This window comes from Equus quagga, chromosome 20 (genome assembly GCF_021613505.1).
Source record: "Equus quagga isolate Etosha38 chromosome 20, UCLA_HA_Equagga_1.0, whole genome shotgun sequence".
NCBI classification, from domain to species: Eukaryota; Metazoa; Chordata; class Mammalia; order Perissodactyla; family Equidae; genus Equus; species Equus quagga.
The window spans coordinates 34,209,314-34,232,957 of NC_060286.1; the positions used below are offsets into that span (position 1 = coordinate 34,209,314).

General features: G+C 40.9%; 1 protein-coding gene across 2 annotated transcripts in view; it reads left to right on the forward strand.

Annotated features, from left to right (window-relative positions):
* The first annotated feature begins 1,812 nt into the window (after positions 1-1,812).
* The window catches only part of GOLGA5 (golgin A5), a 33,169-nt gene continuing 11,337 nt past the window's right edge, over positions 1,813-23,644 (forward strand). The window contains exons 1-7 of one of the 2 annotated variants that reach the window (XM_046647467.1): positions 1,813-1,977; positions 3,946-4,522; positions 12,050-12,277; positions 13,614-13,833; positions 14,290-14,413; positions 16,927-17,130; positions 21,028-21,198. In XM_046647467.1, coding sequence (XP_046503423.1) covers positions 3,976-4,522; positions 12,050-12,277; positions 13,614-13,833; positions 14,290-14,413; positions 16,927-17,130; positions 21,028-21,198 — 1,494 coding nt within the window. In that variant the 5' untranslated portion in view covers positions 1,813-1,977; positions 3,946-3,975. The remainder of the gene's footprint in view (positions 1,978-3,945; positions 4,523-12,049; positions 12,278-13,613; positions 13,834-14,289; positions 14,414-16,926; positions 17,131-21,027; positions 21,199-23,644) is intronic. The other variant, XM_046647466.1, reaches the window with a different exon arrangement.

Below are 23,644 nucleotides of genomic sequence, written 5' to 3' on the forward strand. Positions count from 1 at the left end.
AACGGGGGTATGTATTAGTCAGATATCATTAGGTAAGTCTGTGTAGGAAACAATTCCAGATCTCAGTGGTGTCTAAAAGCAAAGGTTTAGGGCCTGGCCCCGTGGCGCAGAGGTTAAGTTCGTACATTCTGCTTCTCGGCAGCCTGGGGTTCACTGGTTTGGATCCCGGGTGCAGACAAGGCACCGCTTGGCAAGCCATGCTGTTGTAGGCATCCCACATATAAAGTAGAGGAAGATGGGCACAGATGTTAGCTCAGGGCCAGGCTTCCTCAGCAAAAAAGAGGAGGATTGGCAGTAGTTATCTCAGGGCTTATCTTCCTCAAAAAAAAAATAAAATTTTAAAAATAAATAAAAAAATAAAACAAAGGTTTATTTTTCAGTCATGTGACATGTTAGATGTGGACTGTTTTACATCTCGTTTTCCTTCCAGGACCTTGGGATAGGGAGCAGCCCCATCTGGGACAGGCCATTCTCATGAGAGAGGAAAAAGATCAAAACAGCCAGTGGAAATACATAATGGTTCCTAACACTTCTGTTCAGATGTAGTGAAAGGTGCTTCTGTTCACGTTCCATTGGTCGAAGCAAGTCACATGATCAAGCCTGACATCACGGAGGCAGACAGGACACTTTTCCCAGAGGAGGCAGTGCAGTCACATGGCAACCAGCGGTGCTGTATAGTCCTTAACAGGAAGAGCTACTTAACAGTTGGGAACAACAATACCATCTACCACAGGATAGTAATAGTACCTTGTTGTGAGAATTAAATGAGGTGAAGCACATCCGACGCTTAACACAGTATTCTGCACTTAACAGGGGCTCAATGAGCGTTAGATGCTGTTATTATTACCTCCCGGTGCTGCTGAAAGTTTTTCTGTTCATTAGATGAGGCTGAACCTGACTAGAGAGGAAGAAAAGGAGTTGTAATCACTTCCAATATTTAATTTGGAGACAACATGGTGTCTAAGGGCATAGGCTTTGGAGTAATGTGGACTCCTTATGAGGGCAGATGAACTAAGTTACTCAACCTCTCTGAGCCTTAGTTTCCTCAACCTGAAAACGGGGATCCTTGGGACTATGTTGCAGTCTTGTCATTAGGGCCGAATTAGCCCAATCCTGTACACAAAGCAGGCACTGAGTATTTACTGAATTACCGAAGGTGGACTTAAACTAATTTCAAATATTCAATGAATCGTATGTAAAGCCCTTTACTGGCCTTTTCCATCTTTTGGGTCTCAGCTCAAATGTCACTTCCTTAGAGAGACCTTCCCTGACCACACCATTTAAAGAGCTTCCTCCATCTCCAGTTACTTCTTGTTATCTTGTCTTCACAGCTCTGGTAACACTGAAATTGTCTTGTTCACTCACGGATTTATTCAATATGTCTCTGCCGCTAGAAAGTAAGCTGCATGAAATCAGGGATCCTGCGGTAGGCCTCAGAATCCTCAAGCGTAAAACTGAGGGGGGAGGCGGAACCCGCACAGGTGAAAGCGGACCAGTCCACCGGGTTCTCAGCTCCCGCCCACTTCAGGCCGCAAATTCCTTCCAGGCTGGGCACCGCCTCTGACACCCACGTGCGCCGCAGTGGGGCCCCGCCTGTGGTGGGCGTGGCCTCCAATGTTGCGCCTGCGGCGTGGAGGACGTCGTCCGGGAGAGGTGAGCTACGTCACACGCACGCAGCCCCGCCCCGGCCCTGTCTCGCCACGGGGCGTGGCCAGGCGCGAGGACCCCGCAGCTGTCGGCGCCGCCGCCTGAGTCGCCACCAGGTGGCTACTCTCGGTTCCCGGCTGCTCAGGCAGCTCGGAAGCCACTCTGTTTTGGGGTCCTCGCCGCCCTTCCACGTCTCCCGGAAAACGAGCCGGGCCGCGGCAGTTTGCGGACGGTGTTCCCTCGGCCTGGGCCCTCTCTCGGCCAGTTGCTGAGGGAGGGGCGGCCCAGGACGACGACAAGGCCGCGGTGCGGCGGCTCCCGAGTCCTCAGGTGAGGCGGCGGCGAGGGCCCAGTGCGCGGACCGGTCGGCCTGGGGCGTTAACGGCCTGAGGCGCGGGGGCGTGGACTCTGGTCTCTCTTCCCGGTTGGGGGTGAGGGAGGAGGCAGGAGAGCCCCCTTGGGCCTCAGCCGACGTTGTTTAGTGCCCCCTCTTCCTCTTTCCCTCCACCCTCAGTCTGGTTTGACCACTCTTCTCGCTCTGGAGGCTCAACCTGGTGGGTGGGGAGCGAAGTGGGCATCTGCGCTCGCCTACGTGGGATCCACCGACTGACACTCCCCGGACCGTCCCACCGACCGCCAGCCTCCGTCCCTTTGTGTTGACGCCTGGCCTTCCAGCCGGCCCTGCCCCGCCTCCTGCAGACCCACCCCGTCCTAGCACGCCCACCCTCTCTCCACCTCGGTGTGGGCCCCTCCTGGGACGGTGCCAGAGGAATTATCTGGGGCCTCTGTGCCTCTGAAGTCCGTTCGAGATGCTTGTCAATGGGGCAAGTGCCCAGGGCACATCTTAGTATTTGTTTAATTGGGTAATCAACATTAAGCCACGTGCTTTTATTTTAAAGTCCTATTAACTTTAAAATGGGAGGTGAGGTATAAGGAATTAATGTGTGTTTTGATTGCTTTATTAGGAGAGGTAATTTGCCCCCCAGTCACCAACAGTGTTTACTTGAGAATAATGCCTTACATCTGTAGAGAGTTTTATACGTTACAAAGCATTTCACCTCCATTTTGGTTTGATTTCGCATAAACTCAGCCAAATACACAGGCACATAATAGTCCCATTTTGTGAGGAACAGGTATAGAGGGTAAGTTCTTCTTGGGGTTACTCAGATACTGAGAAACTAGATGGGGAAGGCAGGGGTTAAAGAGTGGGTCTGACTCTCTAAGATTTGAGGATCTGAGCTGCCATCTAAACTCTGGAATCTTTGTAAGCCTTTTCCCCATTTGTGAGAAACAGTGCTGCTTACCACATAATGTGGTTGTCAAAGTTACGTGTAATAAAGATAATGTTTGCACGGCATCTGATGCATAAAAACTAATTCCATTCAGCAGTGTTTATGGATGCCCACCCTGTGCTAGATGCTGGGAATTCATTGGTGAGCACAACAGACATGGCCTTAATCCACCCACTCACCTCCCCCCCTTCCCCAATAGGGAGAGAGAGAAAAAAAAGGAACGTAGTAATAAAACCCGAAGGGCTGTGAGGGAAAAGAATAACATGTGATGGGAGAATGATAGGACCTAATTTAGATGGAAAGAAAGAGCACCGCTTTTGGAGCAGGTGACTGACATTCAAGTGAACAGTAAGAATAGGAAAGAGTTAACCATGAAAGTGTTGCAGGCGAAAGGAACAATGTGTACATTCAAGAGATGCTTGTTGACTTTTTTATACAGTACTCCTTCTTCTGTATGTAAGGACTGATTACTTCATTGTTATTCTGAGTCATTGTGGCACGTCATAAGTACTCAAATACATGTATCAGATGAATGGCTATGCCATCGTATTTTTTTCTTCTGAACCTAGCTTAATGTGTACATGGTGGGTCCTATTGAAGATGTACATTAGACAGGTTATGTACGTGCACACCTAAATTATCCTTAATAGCGCTGCATTTTAACATGAAGATAGATTTTGTATTACTTCTTCGAGTGTTAGCACCTTCAAACGAACTTCAGGGAATTACAGTTTTTATTTGGTTGTAGTGGAATTTTGCCATATTAATCATTTGCTATTTGGATATATTATTTCACCTTAAAACCATCCTAAAATGTAACAGTTATTTTCCTCATTTTCTAGGTAAAGTTTCTCAGTTTCAGTTAAGTAGTTTGCTCAAGGTTACGTAGCTAGTAAGGGGCAGGGTTAGGCTTTCAAGCCAGGACTGACTCCAGAGCCTGGCCTTGACCACTGTGCTGTGCTGTTGTGCCACACTGATCACTTTCCACTTTATGTCCTTTTTACAGGTTCACCAATAGGATTATTCTGCTATCATCATGTCTTGGTTTGCTGATCTTGCTGGAAAGGCAGAAGATCTTTTAAACCGAGTTGATCAAGGGGCTGCAACTGCTCTCAGTAGAAAAGAGAACACGAGCAACATCATATACAGCAAAAATACTGACTATCCTGACCTTCACCAGCAAAATGCAGATTTGACGTATCAGACTGGACCTAGAGCTACTTATATTTCCTCAGCAGCTGACAACATTAGAAATCAAAAGGCCACCATCTTAGCTGGCACTGCAAATGTGACACTAGGATCCAGGACGTCAGTGGAGGCCTCCCACCCTGTTGAAAACGCATCAGTCCCTAGGCCTTCGTCCCAGTTTGTTCGAAGGAAAAAGTCAGAACCTGATGATGAGCTGCTGTTTGATTTTCTTAATAGTTCACAGAAGGAACCTGCCGGGAGGGTGGAAATCAAAAAAGAAAGGGGCAAGACGCCTGTCCTTCAGAGTTCTCGGACAGCTAGTGTCAGTTCTGTGAACACCAGCGTAACCACCGTCAAAACCGTCGAAGAAAATCCTTCTGGGAGCCAAAGCCATGGTAGTTAATCGGTCCTCTGTTTCTTTTAGAGTTAAGCAAATTGGATGTGTCGTTATAGCCTAACACGTTCTGGTAGTGTTTCTCGTGCTCTGTCTTGTTACCTGTCCCCACTGGTGTAAGGGCAGGCTCTGAAATGTGTGGTGTAGACAAGGGAGACAGCATGGAACACTATTACTCAGTAGACACTTATAGTGGAGATCTTTGAATGTTGTCTGTGGGTAGCCCAGCCTCTAAGAGAGTGTGTCCAAAGTGATTCTCTAAGATGTTTTAAGATACAAAAAAGACAATTTTGAAATCTGAAAGAAAACATATGATTTTGGAGTTGGGACTATCTCAATTCGTTTCTTTTTGTCATTGGGATTATAAAAATGACAGGAGGCTGTCCTTTGCATATATTCTGGGTTATGAGTTTTTTCTTTTGTTCTGTTTTCCTGCCTTGCCCAGAAATGAAACTGAGAGACTGAACTTTGATCCCAGTTGACGGGTCGAAGGCATTGACCTAGTAGTGAAGTAAAAGCATAGAATTCTGGTTGTCAGTTTAATTTGCTGTGGAATTATCCCCACATGTACATCTTCTCGTGTGCAGAAATGAGGTTAACGTGGTAATGTGACTATTTCAAGCACCTACTAACCATTTTAAAGTAGCAATAAACATGATAGGTTCTTGCGGGGATTCGTATAAAGTTGATGATTAATGGAAGGTTGTTACGTTCCTAAATGTTATAGCTTCTCCCCCAGTCTTGACTGTTAGTGAATAAAAGCTGTCATGGGGCCGGCCTGGTGGTGCAGCGGTTAAGTGCGCATGTTCCGCTTCGGTGGCCCGGGGTTTGCCAGTTCAGATCCCGGGTGCGGACGTGGCACCACTTGGCAAGCCATGCTGTGGCAGGCATCCCACATAGAAAGTAGAGGAAGATGGACACGGATGTTAGCTCAGGGCCAGGCTTCCTCAGCAAAAAGAGGAGGATTGGTGGCAGTTAGCTCAGGGCTAATCTTCCTCAAAAAAAAAAAAACTGGGGGCTGGCCCCGTGGCCGAGTGGTTAAGTTCGCGTGTTCCGCTGCAGGCGGCCCAGTGTTTTGTTGGTTCAAATCCTGGGCGCGGACATGGCACTGCTCGTCAGACCACGCTGAGGCAGCGTCCCACATGCCACAACTAGAAGAACCCACAACGAAGAATACACAACTATATACCGGGGGGCTTTGGGGAGAAAAAGGAAAAAATAAAATCTTTAAAAAAAAAAAAAGAAAAACTGTCTTGTATCTTCAAGACAAAAAAGTGGTAAAGAGGTAAGGGTTTTGGGCTTTTAAGACAGGAGCATGCAATAGCAGTTGATTAATTATGAATGCACACCCCTAAATTTCTGCTCAACTACCTCTTGATTAATTATAAAAATATTTATTGAGAAGCTGCTGGAGCCAGGATACAGAATTGAATAGGTCATGGTCTAGTGGGTGAGACAGACATGTAAACATAATTTACATATAGTGTAGTAAATGTGGTCATTGAGGTCTGGTCCGAGTGTTGTGGAAACATAAAGGAGAAAGTAATTGCCTAAGGTATTCAGGTAGGGATTCACAGGGGTCTGTAACTTGAACTGGGTCTTAAAGAGTGAATAGGAGTTTTTCAGGTGAAAAAGAAGAGGGCCTGGAAACAGCAGTCGGTGCAGAGATTCCCATACTCGCTGGGAACAGTGAGTGTGCGATGGACGGCAATGAAGAAAATGAAGCCAGCAAGGAGAGTTGGGGCCTGTTTGTGAAGGCCATTGTATGCCGCTGTTTACTTGTTTAAACTCGTTATTCCCATAAGTCATTCTTGAAGGTGTTCTCTGGACAACTTGCATTAGAATCACGTGTGTGATTAATAAAAAATGAATTATTGGGTGCTGCCCCAGACCTCCTGAATCAGATTTTCTGAGGATGGAGCCGGGACATCTGAATCTTTTCATTCTCCAGGTGGTTGCTAGGCCAATAAAAGTTGAAAGTGCCATAGCAATGTCGTGCTAATAGAGGTCTTTTAAGCTGAAGTTGACTTGAATTATCTTCCTGCTGTAAAGGATAGATCAAAGAAAGCCTGGTTGACAGGGAGGTAAGTTAGAACCAGGTAATACGTGGCAGTTATAAAAATTAGGTTTTGTTTCTTTAGGGCAGGGTCCCTCAATCTTCGGACTGTTGACATTTTGGGCCAAATAATTTGTTGTGTGAGGCTGTCCTGTCCGTTCTAGGATGTTCAGCAGCATCCCTGGCCTCTTAACCCATTTGATGCCAGTAGCACACCCAGTTGTGACAGCCAAAAATGTTTTCATGTGTTGCCAAACGTCAGTTGGGGGGCAGAATTGCCCCAGATTGAGAACCAATGCCCTCTGAGGCCTTGAAATGCCTCGAAAGGGCATCGCTGAGTTGTAGGGGGTGACAGTGTTCAACTGCACTAGTAATGAATGCCAAAGTTGTTTTCTGAAGAGGTTGTACCAATTTATACTTCAGCTGTGGTTAGGAGTTCATTTTGCTCTGCATTCTCACCAATACTTGATATTTTTAATACACCTTTTTATGTTTTGCTAATCATGCGTGAAAAGGTTTGTCATTATTTTTTACTTCTCTCATTACTAATGAGGTTGAACATCTTTTCAAATGTTTGACTGTTGAGGTTTTATCTTCTGGGAACGGCCTATTTAAGTTTTTGATCAGTTTTTTTCCAATGGATTGTCTGTCTTTTTCCTTGTTGACTCAGGGATAGTCTTTTTTTTTTTTTTTTTGGCAGAGGAAGATTTCACCCTGAGTTAACATCATGCCAGTCTTCCCCTATCTTTTAGTATATGGGCTGCTAGCACAGCACAACCACTAACAGAGCAGTGTAGGTCCATGCCGGGGAACCAAACCCAGGCCGCTGAAGTGGAGCATGCTGAACTTAACCACTAGGCCACCGGGGCTGGCCCTCATGGATATTCGTTATATATTCCAGATGGTAATTCTTTCTCATCCTCCTCCAGTTTTATCCCTCTCTCTGGTGTCTAATTGAATAGAGTTCTTAATGTAGATGAGTTTATCAGTATTTTCCTTATGGTTTGTGTTTTTGTGTCTTAGAAAATTTTTCGCTATCCTAAGATCTTACAGATACTTTCCTATATTATCTTCTAAAGGTTTTATAGTTTTGCCTTTCATGTTTAGATGTTTACCTAAAGTTGTTTTTTATGAATGATGTGAGGTAGGCATCTAATTTCATTTTTTCCCATTTGGAAATGAGTTATCTCAGCATCATTTATTGAAAATATTTCTTTTCCCTATCCATCTGTAATACTACCTCTGTTCTCTATCAAATATCCGTCTTTACGTTGCTCTGTTTCTGGGCACTTAATTCTGTTTCATTGGTTTATTTGTCTATCTTTGTGCCAGTGCCATACTATCTTAATAATGTCTTTATACCATCTTTATAATGTATCTCGGTATCTCATAGAGCAACTTCTACCACTTGGTCCTTCTTCGAGAGTGTTTTGGCTGTTCTTGGACTTTTGTACATCACTTTGCATTTTAGAATTTGCTCGCTAAGTTTCCCAAAAATTCTGTCGGTCTTTTTATTGGAGTCTGTTGCTCCTATATAGACAGTTGGGTGACAATCAGCATCTTTATAATATTGAGTTTTCTAACCCATTAACATGATATAATTTTAACTTATCTTTAAAATGTCTTTTATTAAGATTTTACTGTTTTCTCCATGAAGGTCTTGCATACTTTTTGTTAGATTTATTCCTGGTAGTGTATATTTTTTGAAACTATTATAAATGGTATCCCTTTAAAATTTTTACTTTGTTTCTTGCTGGTGTATTGTTTTTTGACAGACAGCAACCTGTGTGTCAAAGATAGCTCTTCTTGGGCCGGCCCGGTGGCCGAGTGGTCAAGTTCATGCACTCTGCTTTGGCGGCCCAGGGTTTCTCGGGTTTGAATCCCGCATGTGGACATGGCACAGCTCATCAAGCCATGTTGAGGCGGCATCCCACATGCCACAGCTAGAAAGACCCACAACTAAAAATACACAGCTATGTACTGGGGGGCTTTGGGGAGAAAAAGGAAAAATAAAATCTTAAAAAAAAGATAACTCTTTTTATTTTTCTGTATATTCATTTAGATTTTCAACAACACAATAATATCATATGTGGATAATGACAGTTTGGTTTCTTCTTAACCCTTTTATCTTTTTAAAAAATCCTTTTCTTGCTTTACTGCATTGGCTAGGACTGAAAACCAATTTTGTGTCTTGTACATATCACAAAGGGAATGCTTTGAGTCTTTCACTAAGTATGATGTTTGTGTTAGGTTTTTCATGGGTACTTTTTATCAGGCTAAGGAAGTTTCCATATATATCTAGTTTGAGGTTTTTTTGTTGAATTTTAGCCCGTTTTAACTGTATGTATGAGATATCATATGACTTTTCTTCTTTAATAATAGGGTATACAAATCAGTTGATTTTTTTAAAACCTAAAACCAAACTTAACTTTCAGTTTGCTAATGCTCTGTTTAGGACTTTTGCATTTATTTCATAAGTGAGATTGACCTGTAATATTGTTAGGTTTTAGTATTACAGTTATGTTAGCCTTATAAAATGAATTGGAAAGTGTTCCCTCTTTTCCTATTGTCTTAATTATTTGATGTAAGACTGAGATTGTTTATTCCCTAAATGTTTACTAAAACTCACTGGTAAAACCATCAGGGTCTGGGGTATTCTTACTGGAAGATTTTAACTATTGATTCATTTTGTTTTCCATTTATTTGATTTTGGTGAGTTATAGTCTAAGCATTTGTCTATTTTGTATACTTTTGGGGGCATTATATTTTGCTTAATTTCAGGAAAATAATGAAGGTGTCACAGCTGAAACTTTAACACAATCAGACACTAATCTAATCATTTATACTAACCCTGCAGAAACCAAAGCTTGATCACAGATACTACCTGCCAGATATTATCTGGCTCTGTGCTAAATGCTTGTTTTTTAAAAAAAATAGGGGCCTGCTCCGTGGCCAAGTGGTTAAGTTCACACACTCTGCTTCAGCGGCCCAGGGTTTCGTCGGTTCGAATCCTGGGCGTGGACATGGCACCACTCATTAACCCACGCTGAGGTGGCATCCCACATGCCACAACTAGAAGGACCTACAACTAAAAATACACAACTATGTACCGGGGGGCTTTGGGAGAAAAAGGAAAAATAAAATAAAATCTTAAAAAAAATAACATTAATGAAGTATAACTGACATACAATAAACTACACTTATTTAGAGTATACAGTTTCATGGGTTTCAACATGTACATTTAAAAATTTATTGGCGTAAATTATCTTTATGTTCTCTAATATGTTTCTTCTCTGTTTTGGTCCTTTCTTGTCTATTGTTAATTTCTGCTTTCTTTGGGTTTATTTTGCTGTTTTTATAACCCTTAACATGGATGGATAACTGTTAATTCTTCCTTCCTTTCATTTTTAATATAAATATTTAAGACTATAAATGTCCTTCTAAATACTACTTTAGATACAGATATGCCCCTCTTGATGACGTATCTGTCAATGAAGGACCGCATATGCGATGGTGGTCCCATAAGATTAGTACCTTAGAGCCTGGGTGTATAGTAGGCTATAGCATCTAGGTTTGTGTAAGTACACTCTGAGATTCTCACAATGACAAAATCACCTAACGATGCATTTCTGAGAATATATCCCTGTCATTAAGTGGTGTGTGACTGTATATATCCCACAAGTTTGGATATATACTTTATTTCTTTTTAAAATCTTTATTTTGGAAATGTCAAACATACCAAAGTAGAGATTGATTGATGACCACTCCCCACCTTGTATTACTTATTATCCAGCCAGAGTAATCGACAGCTCATAGCCATTCTTGTTTTATTTATACCCTGCCATTTGCCACCCCTTCCTTTACCTCTGTCCTCCACAGAATTATTTTGAAGCAAATCACAGATCTCATATTATTTCTTTTATAAATACTTCATTTTATTACTCTGAAAAAATACAAGCATTAAAAACAAATATCTGCACCATTATCACCTTAAAAACTTAGTAATTCCTTAGTATCATCTAGGACCTAGTCAGTGCTCAAATTTCCCTGTTTGTCTCATAATTTGTTTTATGTATGTTGAAATGCACAGATCTTGGCTATACAGACAAATGGCTATACCCAGGTAACCCACAGCTGTATTAGGATAAGGAACATTTCCTTTGGCCCAGAAAGTTCCTCATGTCTCTTCCCAGTTAATCTCCCCACCCCATCTCCCCAAGCACCCTCTGTTCTGATTTTTTTCACCTTAGGTTAGTTTTTGTTTTAAAACTTCATAAAAATGGAATCATATACTATATACACTTTCTTATCTGACTTAATATGTCAGCGAGATTCATCCAAGTTATTGGATATATCAATAGTTTGTTCTTTTTCATTGTGTAGTAGTCTGTTATCCACAATTTATCCATTCTTTTTTATGGACATTGAGGTTGCTTTCAGTTTTTGGTTATTGTAAATAAAGTTGCTGTGAACAATTTTGTACAGTACTTGTCTTTTGTGGGAAAGTGTTTTTTTTCTCTTGGTTAAATATCTAGAAATGGAATTATTGGGTCACACGGTAGGTGTGTGTTTAATTTCATAAGAAACTGTGAAACCTTTTTCCACAGTGGTTACACCATTTATACTCCCACTGGCAATCTGTGGGAGTTCCAGTTGCTCCATATCCCTGTCAACATTCGGTGTTGTCTTTAATTTTAGCCATTCCAGTGGGTGTTTGTCAGTTCTCATTGTGGTTTTAATTTGCATTTCTTTGATCACTAACGATGTTGAGAACTTTTTCATATGATTATTGATCATTTGTTTATCTTCCTTTGTAAAGTGTCAAGTCTTTTGCCCATACAGTTATAGTTTGGGTCTGTTTTATCATTTAGATAGAGTTTGTTTTTTAGCACATACCTAATTTTTTTTAGAGTAAGTAAAAAGTGTGTTTGTATCACATTTAGTAGCAGATTAAAAACAGGATGAATCTGAATTCACGAATCTCTGCCTCTTTAGGTAAGGCATTTTAGACTCTGCTTTGCTATGTAGCAAGTGGCTCTGATCTGTTACTACTCTCCTTGCCCTGAAACCCACAACTGTTCTTTTGTGCCTTTCCATTATTTTTACTGTTGAGACTTCTCCCTTTTTTTCAAAAATAATTCAAAGACAAAAGGGAGACCAAAACTCTTTATATCTAAACCCAACCACTTAAATTATCTCTGATTTTCTCCTTCCCAGAACAGTATTCTTTTATCTATTCTTTATCACCATTCATTCATTGTATCCAGATTTTGAGGATCCTTAGAGGTCTATAAAGCTCCATGTATGAGAATGAAATTTCATCAGAGGGAAGTCGATTGAGAATTTGTTTACTTGTTACGGTATTTTAGCTGTAGCAGTCAACTTGAGCCAAAAGACCTTCTACCAAAGTAAGCTACTGATGTGTATGTAGTGAGCGTTCCAATGTAACAAAAATGTATTCCTTTTTTACAGAAACCTCTAATAATACAGATTCTGGCCATGAAGTCCAAGAGGATTCTTCGAAGGAAAATGTATTGTCAGATGCTGCCTGCGCTGATCACAACCCAGCTCCTACTGATGACGGCAAATCACATGAACTGTCTAATCTTCGACTGGAGAATCAACTGCTGAGGAATGAAGTTCAGTCTTTAAATCAGGAAATGGCCTCACTACTTCAAAGATCCAAGGAAACTCAAGAAGGTAGAGCCTTATTTAAATTGTTCAGGATTAGGAATTTAACATTTCAAAAATAAACTAAAAACTTGGTTAAAGACTTGTAAAATAGTGTTTTCATAGTAATATAGGGCCCAGATTTGGAAAAGGGACCAATCATTCTCCCCCCAACCTGAAACCCAGAACACTGGCTTGTTTGGCCATTCTTAGAACTATGAAATTTAAGAACTGAGAAGGGCAGAACGTGAGTAGTCAGCGGGTTTATTTTATTAATTGATTCTGAACTTTCGAGAGGAACTGTGCATGAACCATAGGTGGGATTAAACAGAGTGGGAGGCTCTTGTAGGCAAGGTCACAGTATTGCACTGCTCCAGGGGACGTCAAATGAACGTGGAGTTCAGTTTGAATAGTGTCCTCTGGAATTGTGCAGTGAGGTGACCCTAGAATAGAAAACCCACAGCTTCCTCAGAAATGGATAATTAAAAAGTAAATAATCCCATGACTGAGGTAGTGATGGGGCAGTATGTTAGTGCTATTGTAAGTGTGGCTGAGGAGAAAACAAAAGAGAGGAGAAATCTCTGCCTTGGTTCCTGGTGGTGATTCAAAAGAAGTGTGGGGACTGTGGGAAGAGTTTTGCCAAGACATGGATGGAGCCCCTGCAGAGTGCAATAGGATAGTTTAAGACTCGTTGGACTGACTTTAGAAAAGGCTTCACCTTACCCAGACTGATGTAGACATAGAAATAGAGCTTTCCCTGAGACCCTGTACAATTTGCGTCAACTTAAAAAAAAAGGGTTTTTTTGCTGGTAAACTGCAATTACAGATAGTACATGAGGGTATGGAAATCTGCACTGCATTGCTCTTTCTGCACCAATTTCCTAGGTTAAAAGAATAGCATCTTTTTGCCACAGTAATGGAAAGAAACATATTCTTTTCTGTGTTTCTCTTCAGCATTTGTTTTTGTTTGTTTGGCCTTACTGGGGTGGACATTATCTACCCTTGAGTTGGATTTGCTTTCTTTCCTGTGTCTGGCAGAACTCCACCAATCCATTGACCATTTTAGTCTTGTGAACTCCCCACTATCTACTGGCCTTGGCTCCCAGATGCTTTATGCTGTGTCTCCAGAGAAAACATTTGTAGAAGAGCAGCTAGCGTCATGCCCCTTTCCACCCTTTCAACTGTAATATAAGGGTGAATGTCGGCCTTGAAAAATGAGTGGCCCATTTGGAGCAAAAAATTTGGAGATATTTGTAAGCTCCTAATTTTGGCAATAAGTAAAACACTAAAGAGACTCAAAGGAGAATCTGTGTGTGCTCAGAGAAAGAAGTGTTTGCTTGAATAGAGAAATTGTATTTTTTTTTAGAATTAAACAAAGCAAGAGCAAGAGTTGAAAAGTGGAATGTTGACCATTCAAAGAGTGATCGAATAAGTCGGGAACTTCGAGCCCAGGTAGATGACCTGACCGAAGCGGTGGCTGCGAAGGATTCCCAGCTGGCCATACTGAAAGTGAGGCTGCAAGAAGCTGACCAGCTCCTGAGCGCTCGCACGGAAGCATTAGAAACCTTACAGAGTGAAAAATCACGGTAGCCAATTCTATGAATAATGAAAAAAGGAGCTAGAATCATGCTTTCTATATAAGTAATGATAAACGTTGCAATATGTACTGCCTTATTAAAATTTAGCTTTTAGAGATTTACAAGAGGGAAAATTTATCTTTGGTAATCTTGGAAAATGTGTGTTAAGGAAAATGGATTTATTGTTTGAATCTTGAGGTGCATTGTTAGCGAATTCTGAATTTAAAAATATTTGAAGAGCATACTGTCATTAGTCTTTCAACATACAGTGATACGTGGTGTGTGCTTACATTTGGATGCCTAAAAATATAGATTACATTCCATTAAAAGAGAAAAAAATTTCTTTAAGAATGTTTTAGTTAAACCATCTTTTTTGTGCTTACAAGCTGATGCTCTAAAAATTATTCTACCTTATCACCTGTACACTTGGAAATGAGTTGTTTCAGGTGATGTGTTTTCTTTTAGAATAATGCAGGATCACAGCGAAGGTAGCAGCCTACAGAATCAAGCGCTGCAGACTCTTCAGGAGAGACTGCATGAAGCTGACGCCGCCCTGAAGAGAGAGCAGGAGAGCTATAAACAGATGCAGGTTAGAATGGGGACCACCGAGGTCTTTCGTTTCTGGGACGGGGAGGAATGGCTTTATGCTGTTTCATAACACATTCACTCATTAGTAACATTCTGTTTCTGTGACAAAAACCACGCATTTGAAAATTTAGCTTGATCCTTGCTAAATTTATTTAATTTTATGTATTGAAATATAATTAAAATAGTTAATATTCATTAGAGATAGAAATCTTTTCATTTAATTTGGTTGTGCAACAAACATTACTGTTATTTGATTAAAAGCTGATTTGGGACATCTTGTTTTTTTTTTTATTTAAGCTTTTTCTGATGCCAGTTTAATCAGATTTATTTATTTCATGAGAAAATTGTGCATAATATTTAGAGTTTTACTCTTAAGTGAATTTTGTCATCTAGTTCAGTGATTCACAACCCTCTGTATGCATTAGAATCACCTACGTAGCTTATTAATGCTTTCTGATGCCAGGTCTCTGCTCCCAGAGAGTCTGATCCCACTGTAGGAGGTAAGGCATAGACGGTGGTGGTGTGGTTTTACAAGATTTGCAGGTATATCTAATGCGCAGTCAGGGTTGAGAATCTCTGGCCAGGCTATCTTTCAAACAGGTGAAAATAGTTCAGCCCGGAAAGTAAATATCAGCTAATGTGGATTTTTGAAAATTTTATTAATATATTTTATTTAACACTGTATATCTAAAGTACTATCATCTCAAAATATAGTTAATATTAAAAATTATTAATGAGGTATTTTACAGTCTTTTTTGTATACAGATTCTTTAAAATATGGTGTATTTTACACTTAATTCGGTCATTAAATTTTCTTCTGAAATACTTGATATGTATTTAGAGTTCATAAAATTTACAGGTGAAAGAATAAATTCTCATACCCAGGTTGTTCTAAACGTATTCAGAAGTTTTCCACTTAACAGACAGTTCCTCAAAAAGTTAAACATATGACCCAGCAGTTCTACTCCTAGGCATATACCCAAGAGAAATGAAAATACATGTCCACACAAAAACTTGTATGCGAATGTTCATAGCAGAACTATTTATAATAGCCCCAAACTGGAAACAATACACAGGTCTGTCAGTTTCTGAATGGATAAACAAAATGTGGTATATCCATACAAGGAGATCTCATTCAGCCATGAAAAGGAGTGAAGTGAGCCAGACCTGATGGCCTGGTAATTCAAGTTCAGCACACCCTGCTTCAGTGGCCCAGGTTTGGCTCCCACATGCCGAATTGCACCACTTGTCTGTCAGTGGCCATGCTGTGGCAGCAGCTCACGTAGAAGAACCAGAAGGACTTAACAAGTAGAATATACAGCTCTGCACTGGGGCTTTGGAGAGAAAAAAAAAAAAGAGGAAGATTGGCAACAGATGTTAACTCAGGGTGAATCTTTCCCAGCAAACAATTTTAGAAAAAAGAATGAAGTACTGATTCATGCTACAACATGGATGACCCTTTAAAACATTATGCCAAGTGAAAGAAGGCAGACACAAAAGGCCACATTTTGTATGATTCCATTTATATGACATGTCCAGAGTAGGCACATCTATAGAGAAAGAAAGTAGATTAATGTTTGCCAGAGATTGGGAGGGAGGGAGGAATGACAGAGGATGAAAATGTTCTGAAACTAGGTAGTGATAATGGTATGTGACAGTGGTTGCACGACTCTCTGAATACACTAAAAACCACTGAGGTGTACACCTTAAAATGGTAGACTTTATGCTATGTGAATTAGATCTCAGTAACTCTTTTCCTAATGGAATTACTAGGTTTTATGTTTAAATTTAAATTGGTTAAAATGAATAAACTTGAAAGTTCAGTTCTCAGTTGCGTTGGACACATCTCACGTGCTCAGGGGGCAGCAGGAGTAGTCCTCCTGCTGCTTTTCTTCAGAACAGGAGTTAACGTTGGATCAGAGGTTTGTGGGCTTCAGATATTGGCATGTAACTCTAAAGGCTTTCTGACTTCTGCCTCACCTTCTGAGTTTTTTGATGATGGGAGCTTTTGAGAATGAAGATAAAATATAAAAAATTCTCAGAACTAGATAGGCTAGAAAGTGACAGGCCATGTGTTTTATAGAATGTGCTTTAAAAATTTCTTAAGCTAAAAAATTACATTGAGTAGTTTATTAGAAAATTTGAAATAAAGGGAAAATGTTAGCTGTGCTATTAGAAAAGATGCAGCTATTTACTTGTTTCCTAATAGACTATCTAGTTTTCTCTAGGCCTGTTATCCATTGATCAGCTGGTATCAGACCAGACCTAGTATCCAAGTGACTGGGTTCACCTGGGGAATTTCTTAAAAAACAGATTTTCAAGCCCAGTCTTGGAAATTCCAATTCGGTAAGCCTGGGAAAGGCCTTGGATGGCTGTATTTTTAACAGACTCCCTAACTGATTGTGATGCATTGCCATGTTTGAGAGCCACAACCCCACAGGATATCTGAATGGATGGTTGCAAAATATATCTCAAAGCAAAATGATGTAAGTATGATATAAAACTTTGTCACAGAGTGAGTTTGCTGCACGTCTTAATAAAATGGAAGTGGAACGTCAGAATTTGGCAGAAGCAGTTACTCTGGCAGAGAGAAAATACTCAGATGAGAAGAAGAGAGTTGATGAGATGCAGCAGCAAGTCAAGATGTATAAGTCCAACTTGGAGTCCTCTAAGCAGGAATTAATTGACTACAAGCAGAAAGCTACTAGAATCCTCCAGGTAAGCGTGAAATGTACACTTCTGAACGTTAAGAGATGCCGTTTAACCGGGAGCCACGGAGACTGTACAGATCTGTGGGATGATTGGTTCCTGTTTGGCTGGGCTGGCTCTCTTCAGATGCCTCACTCTACTTGGAAACACTGCGGAGAGGATGCAGTGTCTCTTGTTCCTATCGCTTTTTTTCTTTTTATCTAAAGTTCATTCTGCCACTGCCTAGTTCAAGTCTTCAACCTTCATCACTGTAATAATATTCAGGGTTGTCATTAAACAGTCGTTTACTCTTTCTTGTTGATCGTCTGTTAAGTTTTCACAATAGCTGGTCTAGACCTCCTCCAGCTCTCAGCATCGCCTCATCCAGCTTGTTCTCTGTTCCTCACACCTAAGGCCACCTTACCTTCTACTTTTCTAAAAAGACTGCAGTTAGCAGACATACCTTTAAACTTCTCTCTTTGCCTCTCATAGCAGAGGGAAAAACGTGTCCTTCCATTTTTTTTCTAGAATAATTTTCTGCTTGTGCATGGATTCCATATCTTCCCATCTCATTTAAGCCCTTTCTCCCTAAATTTGTGCTCTCCATCTGTATCTTTCTGCTGCCTTCTGGCTCAGGTTATTCAAGAGCACACTGTTACTTAGTGGAAGAATGAAGACTAGATCTTGGAACTCTTGCCTAAGGGAAAAAACACTCCTTTTGGCTTTTTTAACCACTTTCATCCATTTACCTGTCCTTTCTTTCAATGTCAGACTGCTGTTGTCATTTTAGAACTAATTTCAACTCCTTCATTGTAATTTCTCTCCCCATTACATTTTTGAAACTGGCTTCTCAAAAGTCTTTAATGACCTAAATATATTTTTTCTGTCCTTTTCTTAGTTTGCATCCACTTTGATTTTGGTAGAGCATTTGACACTATTAACCCTCCGACTTTCTTGAAACTCTTGCCTTCTGATGCCACTTGCACTGCCTTAGGTCTCCTTGTCCTCTCTTACTGCTGTTTCTGTCTCAGTTGGACCCTGTTACCAGTCCCCAAAGAGGAAGAATCATCTCAAGTTCTATCCTACACAGAATTTTTTGTTATTCTTTCTTACTTTGCATTATCATATACTCACTCTGCTTCTGTCACCTCAGTGTGACTTCAGCATGTCTCCAACCCTAGCTTCCTGACCCCAGTTTCTAAATGTCTGCCATGCTTCTCTGCATGGGGTGTCCCAGTCCCCAAACCAGCTTCTCCTTCATTCTGCTATTTTGATAAATATTATTGCCATCTTCCCAGGCAATAGAGCTTGAAACTACAGTGTCATTTTGACTCCCCCTTTTTCCTTTAGCCCCAACCTCCTATTGGTTATGAATGCCTTTTCCATTCCCTTCATGAAACATTGTATCCATCTCCTCCAAATTCTTCTTTCTGATTATTTTTGTTGCGTCACTCTAATTTGTTAAATCATTTAAAAGGTACTATTCGCTAGGCACTGTGATAGCTGCTGAGGATACAAAGCTCAAAAGATGTGTCCTCTTCTGCAAGGAGTGTTCAGTCTAGTGGAAAGACACTGCGGTAATTGATGTGATGAAATTATTGATACAGTAAGCCGTTAAAGTCTGTCTGAGGATGTCAGGGATCACTGGAGATGCTGTATAAAGAGCAAATTGCCAGATGAGTAGGAAGTCTTGTGGTAGGGAAGAGATGTCAGATAGAACAACCTGTGCCCAGAGCAAAGGGGACCTGAGGGAACGTGATGTATTTAGTGGACTGCAGCTAGTTCCCTATTGCTGGAGCATAAAGTACTAGAGATAAGAGATGGGAGATAAAACTCAATGGCAGGCGGAAGGCAGATCACAGATGGCCTTGCATGCCGTGCAAAGAAGTTTCATAGGTGATGGTAGGGAGTAAGGGGGTGAATTTGAGCAGCATGAACAGATTTGAGTGCAAGAACTGTGGCAGTGATGAGGTTAGGGGAGAGCTGGGTCTCCATCTTGTTTACCGTTCTGTCCCCAGCACAGTGCCTGGCCCTGAGCAGGTACTCAGTAAGTTGTTGAATACATTGAAGGGATGAAGGCTGGGTTGGTGAGATGTAGATAGTGAAGAGGCAAGTATCAAAAATAACGGTAAGAAATGATGAGGATCTGATCTAATTCATGGCAGTGGGGATGGCATATAGGGGACAGCTTATAGAAATGTGGGAGGTGGAATATTTGAGACTTGGAGATTTAATTGGAGGAAGTGGGAATGGCAGGTGGAATCCAGGGTGACTCCAGGTTTCTGGTGTGAGTGTATGAATGATATTCCCCTGTACTACAAAAGGGAAAACAGGAAAGATGGCAGACTAGGGTTGATGGAGATTATGACAAGTTCTGGTGAGTTTGCAAAATTGATGTGACATTGAGGTGAAAGTTTCAGAAAGGCACTCAGAAATATAGGCCTGCCAGCCCCAGTGGCCTGGTGGTTAAGTATGGCACTCTCCACTTCAGCGGCCTGGGTTCAGTTCCCAGGCATGGACCTACACCACTCATCTGTCAGTGGCTGTTTTGTGGCAGCGGCTCACATACAAAAAGAGGAAGATTGGCAACCGTTGTTAGCTCAGGACAAATCTTCCTCAGCAAAAATAAATAAATAAATACAGGCCTGAAGCTCAGCAGAGGGGTCTGGGCATTAGCCATGTGGACGTATAAAATCATGTTTATTATAGAAAATTTGAAAAATACAGAAAAGTTTGAAAAAGGCATCCATAATTCTACCACATAGAAAGGGAAAATCATTTTTGACGGAGGAGAGTGTCTTTCACATGTTTGTGTTTAACGTGAAAGAGCTGATGGTCCTGTTATTACGGGCCTAGAATTATAGCACTTTTTAAACTAATCTTTCCACATCAAATCTCTTCTTCCAACTCATCCTTTATCCCAGGGGTGGCAAACTTTCTCTGTAAAGGGCCAAATAGTACATAGTGTAGGCTTGTGAGCTATGTGTGGTCTCCATCACGTAATCTTTGTTTTTATTTCTTAGGATCCTTTAAAAATATAAAAACCCTTCTTAGCTTGCAGGCTGTACAGAAACAGGCCACAGGCCAGATCTAGCCCATGGCCCATAGTTTGTGGACGCCTGCATTATACCACTGCTGGATTAACCCTCCGAAAATGCATCTCTGGTCATATTGCTTCCCTGTCTACTTTTTGGTCATTTGTTTTAGCCTGCCAAATAAAATGAAAACGTTGTAGCCTGGCAGCTGAAGCTCCCGCAAAGAGGTCCTCATGCAGTAGCTGCGCTCATCTCACGGAACTTTCTTAGAGCGCTCGTGCTTTTGCGTTTTTGTGTTTTGCTTTCTGTTTTCTCTGTCCCTGGTAAAATCCTAGCCGTTTTTCAGGACCAGCATAACTGCTGTCTCTCAGGTAAAGCCTTGTCTTCCCCAGGGTGGTCTCTCCTCCCGGAACTCCGCAATAATCTGACCGTATCCTTCTCTCAACTTGTCTTTCCTGCCTTCTCCTGGGTTCTTGTAACAGACTTCCCTTTTCGTTTATAAGGCAGAGGGTGCTATCCGAGTGAGGGACCTTGGCTTTTTTACACAGGACACTCGGCACACTGCCAAAACCATTGTCAGTGCTCCATAAATATTTGTTGAGTAGAATGTTACAGGGGATAAAAGGGTAAGAAAGGATGAGAAGAAAATGAGAAAAGCCTTGTTAATAACAAGTTTTCAACAATAGCATGGTCCTAGGGACACTGTTTTCCAAGGACACGGTACAGCAAGGCCTGTTGCATTTGTATCCCAGTGGGTTTAATCTGTGGACTTTGTTTGATGGAGAACAGAATTGTAATATTTCCAGAGAGGTTTAGTTGGTACATCGTAGATGATATTCAGTATACAAGCTAATCTCTGGTTTGCTTAAAGATATTTCTTTGTCTACAATAGTCTAAAGAAAAATTGATCAACAGCTTAAAGGAAGGATCTGGTTTTGAAGGCCTCGATAGCAGTGCTGCTAACAGCATGGAGCTGGAGGAACTTCGGCATGAAAAGGAGCTGCAGCGGGAGGAAATACAGAAGCTGATGGGCCAGATACATCAGCTGAGATCTGAACTACAGGTAAGCTTCATTGTGGTTTGGCCTCACAGACGACCTTGTGCCCCCAGCTGCTATTAGCAGTTCAAGAGGTGATGAAGTCTGTATTTGGGGGGGAAGGTAGTATTAGTGAAATAACGTGTGAAACTTCTGCTGGAATATTAGTCACCAGATAGAAGTAAATCTAAAGCAGTAGGTTTCTTGTCCACTGATTAACTGTCAAGTTGTGGGAATAACAAACGTAGGTGACCAGATTCATGTTCAGCCAGTTCTTACCAAGTGCTGCCATGCCAGCATCTTCTGGGCTCGGAGTTATACCAGGGAACCAGACAGAATCTTCATATTTATGGATCTTACATGCTAGTGGTTAAAAACAAATCAGATTTGGGCTTGTCTGTAAAACTGGGGTATTTTCTGGTATTAGAATGGGCTTAGGGATGGTCTTTTAATTGTGGTTTCACACATAATCTTATAATTTATAGTTTATGTATAATTACTATATTTAATCTAGGAGTAAACTGAGCCATTAATTTAGATGAAATATAGGGTCCTTAACATAAGTATTGTAGGAGGGTCTCTGAGGATGAGAAAAGATCAAATGCAGGATAACAAGCCATCTTTTTTAAAAAAAAAAAAAACGTTTTGCAAAGAGAATCCATTCATGCATTAACTCAGCAAATTATTGATTTGTAAGATGTCCGTGAACCACAGAGGCAAGTAGGGAAGTCCCGAGGCTAGCATATCTTGTCTGGATTATGGGCTTGACTATCAGACAGACCTGGATGTAGACTAGATGTGCCCCTGCACAGAGCGCTCCCCCTCATGAGCCTGAGTCTCCTCATCTGGAACAGGCTGGGCAGCAGGTTCTCTTGAGGATAAGGGATATGTGTACAGGGCCTGGCGTTGTTCCTGATACACAGTTGGCCCTCAGTAGTAGGAGCTGCTGTTATTTCTGGATTGTTTTCTTATTGGCCAAATAGAAGAATTGGGGAAGGCTGTTGTCCTCGTAGTCTTTAAAGTAGGATTTTTTTTTTCTATAAATAATCTTGAATTCAAAGGATTCAATCCGGTGAACTTAGAAATTGAGTAGGTGCTAATCTTATTCATACCTTGTCTTAATCATACATGTCTTTAGGGCGAGATTATGAAAAATATGATTTGTTTTATTTAATATCTCATCCTTACCCCAGCATCATTGACAACAGTGACTACCTTTTCTCAAGAAGTTTATGTAATCTGTAATGCAGATTATAGTATTAGGTCTAGCAAAATGGGAGAATTGTTAATAATTATAATAGCCATCAGGTTCTGAGCACTAAGCTCTCAGCTATATCCCTTTGTTTCTTCCTTACCATTACCCTGTAAGGGAGGTGATAACTCTCATTTTACAGCCTGAAGAAATGTAAGCATGGAGAAGGAAAGTTACTTCCCGTCACCAGTAAAGTGGCAGAGCCGGGATTAGAACCCTAGTCTGTCTGATTCCAGAAGATGCATTCTTAACCATTATGGATATTGCCTGCCTCTCAAGAATTTGTCTGATTTAGTCAAATTTATGACAAAAATTAATCTACCTTTTACTAACCCTGAAAACACGATGGTAGGGGAAAATAGTTGTACTTACTGCTTTTTCCTCTAAATCCACAAAGTTGTGTGAATACAGAATATTACACTGTGATTATCTGGGAGTATCGTTAATCTATCAGTTCTTTCAAACAGTATGTGAAGTGCCAGAGTTTGTGGAGATGAGTATAAAACAGAATGTACCAAAAGATAAAGAGCAAAGTTAAGATGCTGATTTTAATCTCGTATAGTACTGTGTGAATAGATTTATCCTTAACCTGTATGTGGAAAATAGAGAAACCTAGAACTGTGTTCTTTGCCACTACTCGATTTTACAGGAAATCCAGAAGGTGGTTTTTGAGTTTGAAGAAGTGACAGTAGTGACCCCCAGAGAAATAAGTTACAGAAGAAACATGGGAAGATGTGAAAGCAGATAATAGTAATAAAGCTAAAAAAAAATAATACACTTACCTCAGGTGATATGAGAGAAAAGTTATATTCTTACTGTGTATTGATTACTTATGCACACACAAAAAACTAGTGATAACCTGCAATATCAGGGAATTAATGCAGGGAATTTCTTTTAGATGTTATGTATTTCTGTTCTTTTTGAAGTTGTTAGGTTATCATCTTGCTTTTTTTTTTTTTTTTGCTGAGAGAGATTGGCCCTGAGCTAACATCTGTTACCAATCTTCCTCTTTTTTTTGGCTTGAGGAAGATTCACCCTGAGCTAACATCTGTGCCAGTCTTCCTCTGTTTTATATGTGGGACACCACCACAGCATGGCTGACGATTGGTATAGGTCTGCACCTGGGATCTGAACCTGTGAACCTGGGCCACCAAAGCAGAGCGCGCTGAACTTGCCTCCTAGGCCACGGGGCTGGCCCTGAAGTGGTTAGCTTTTGAATAA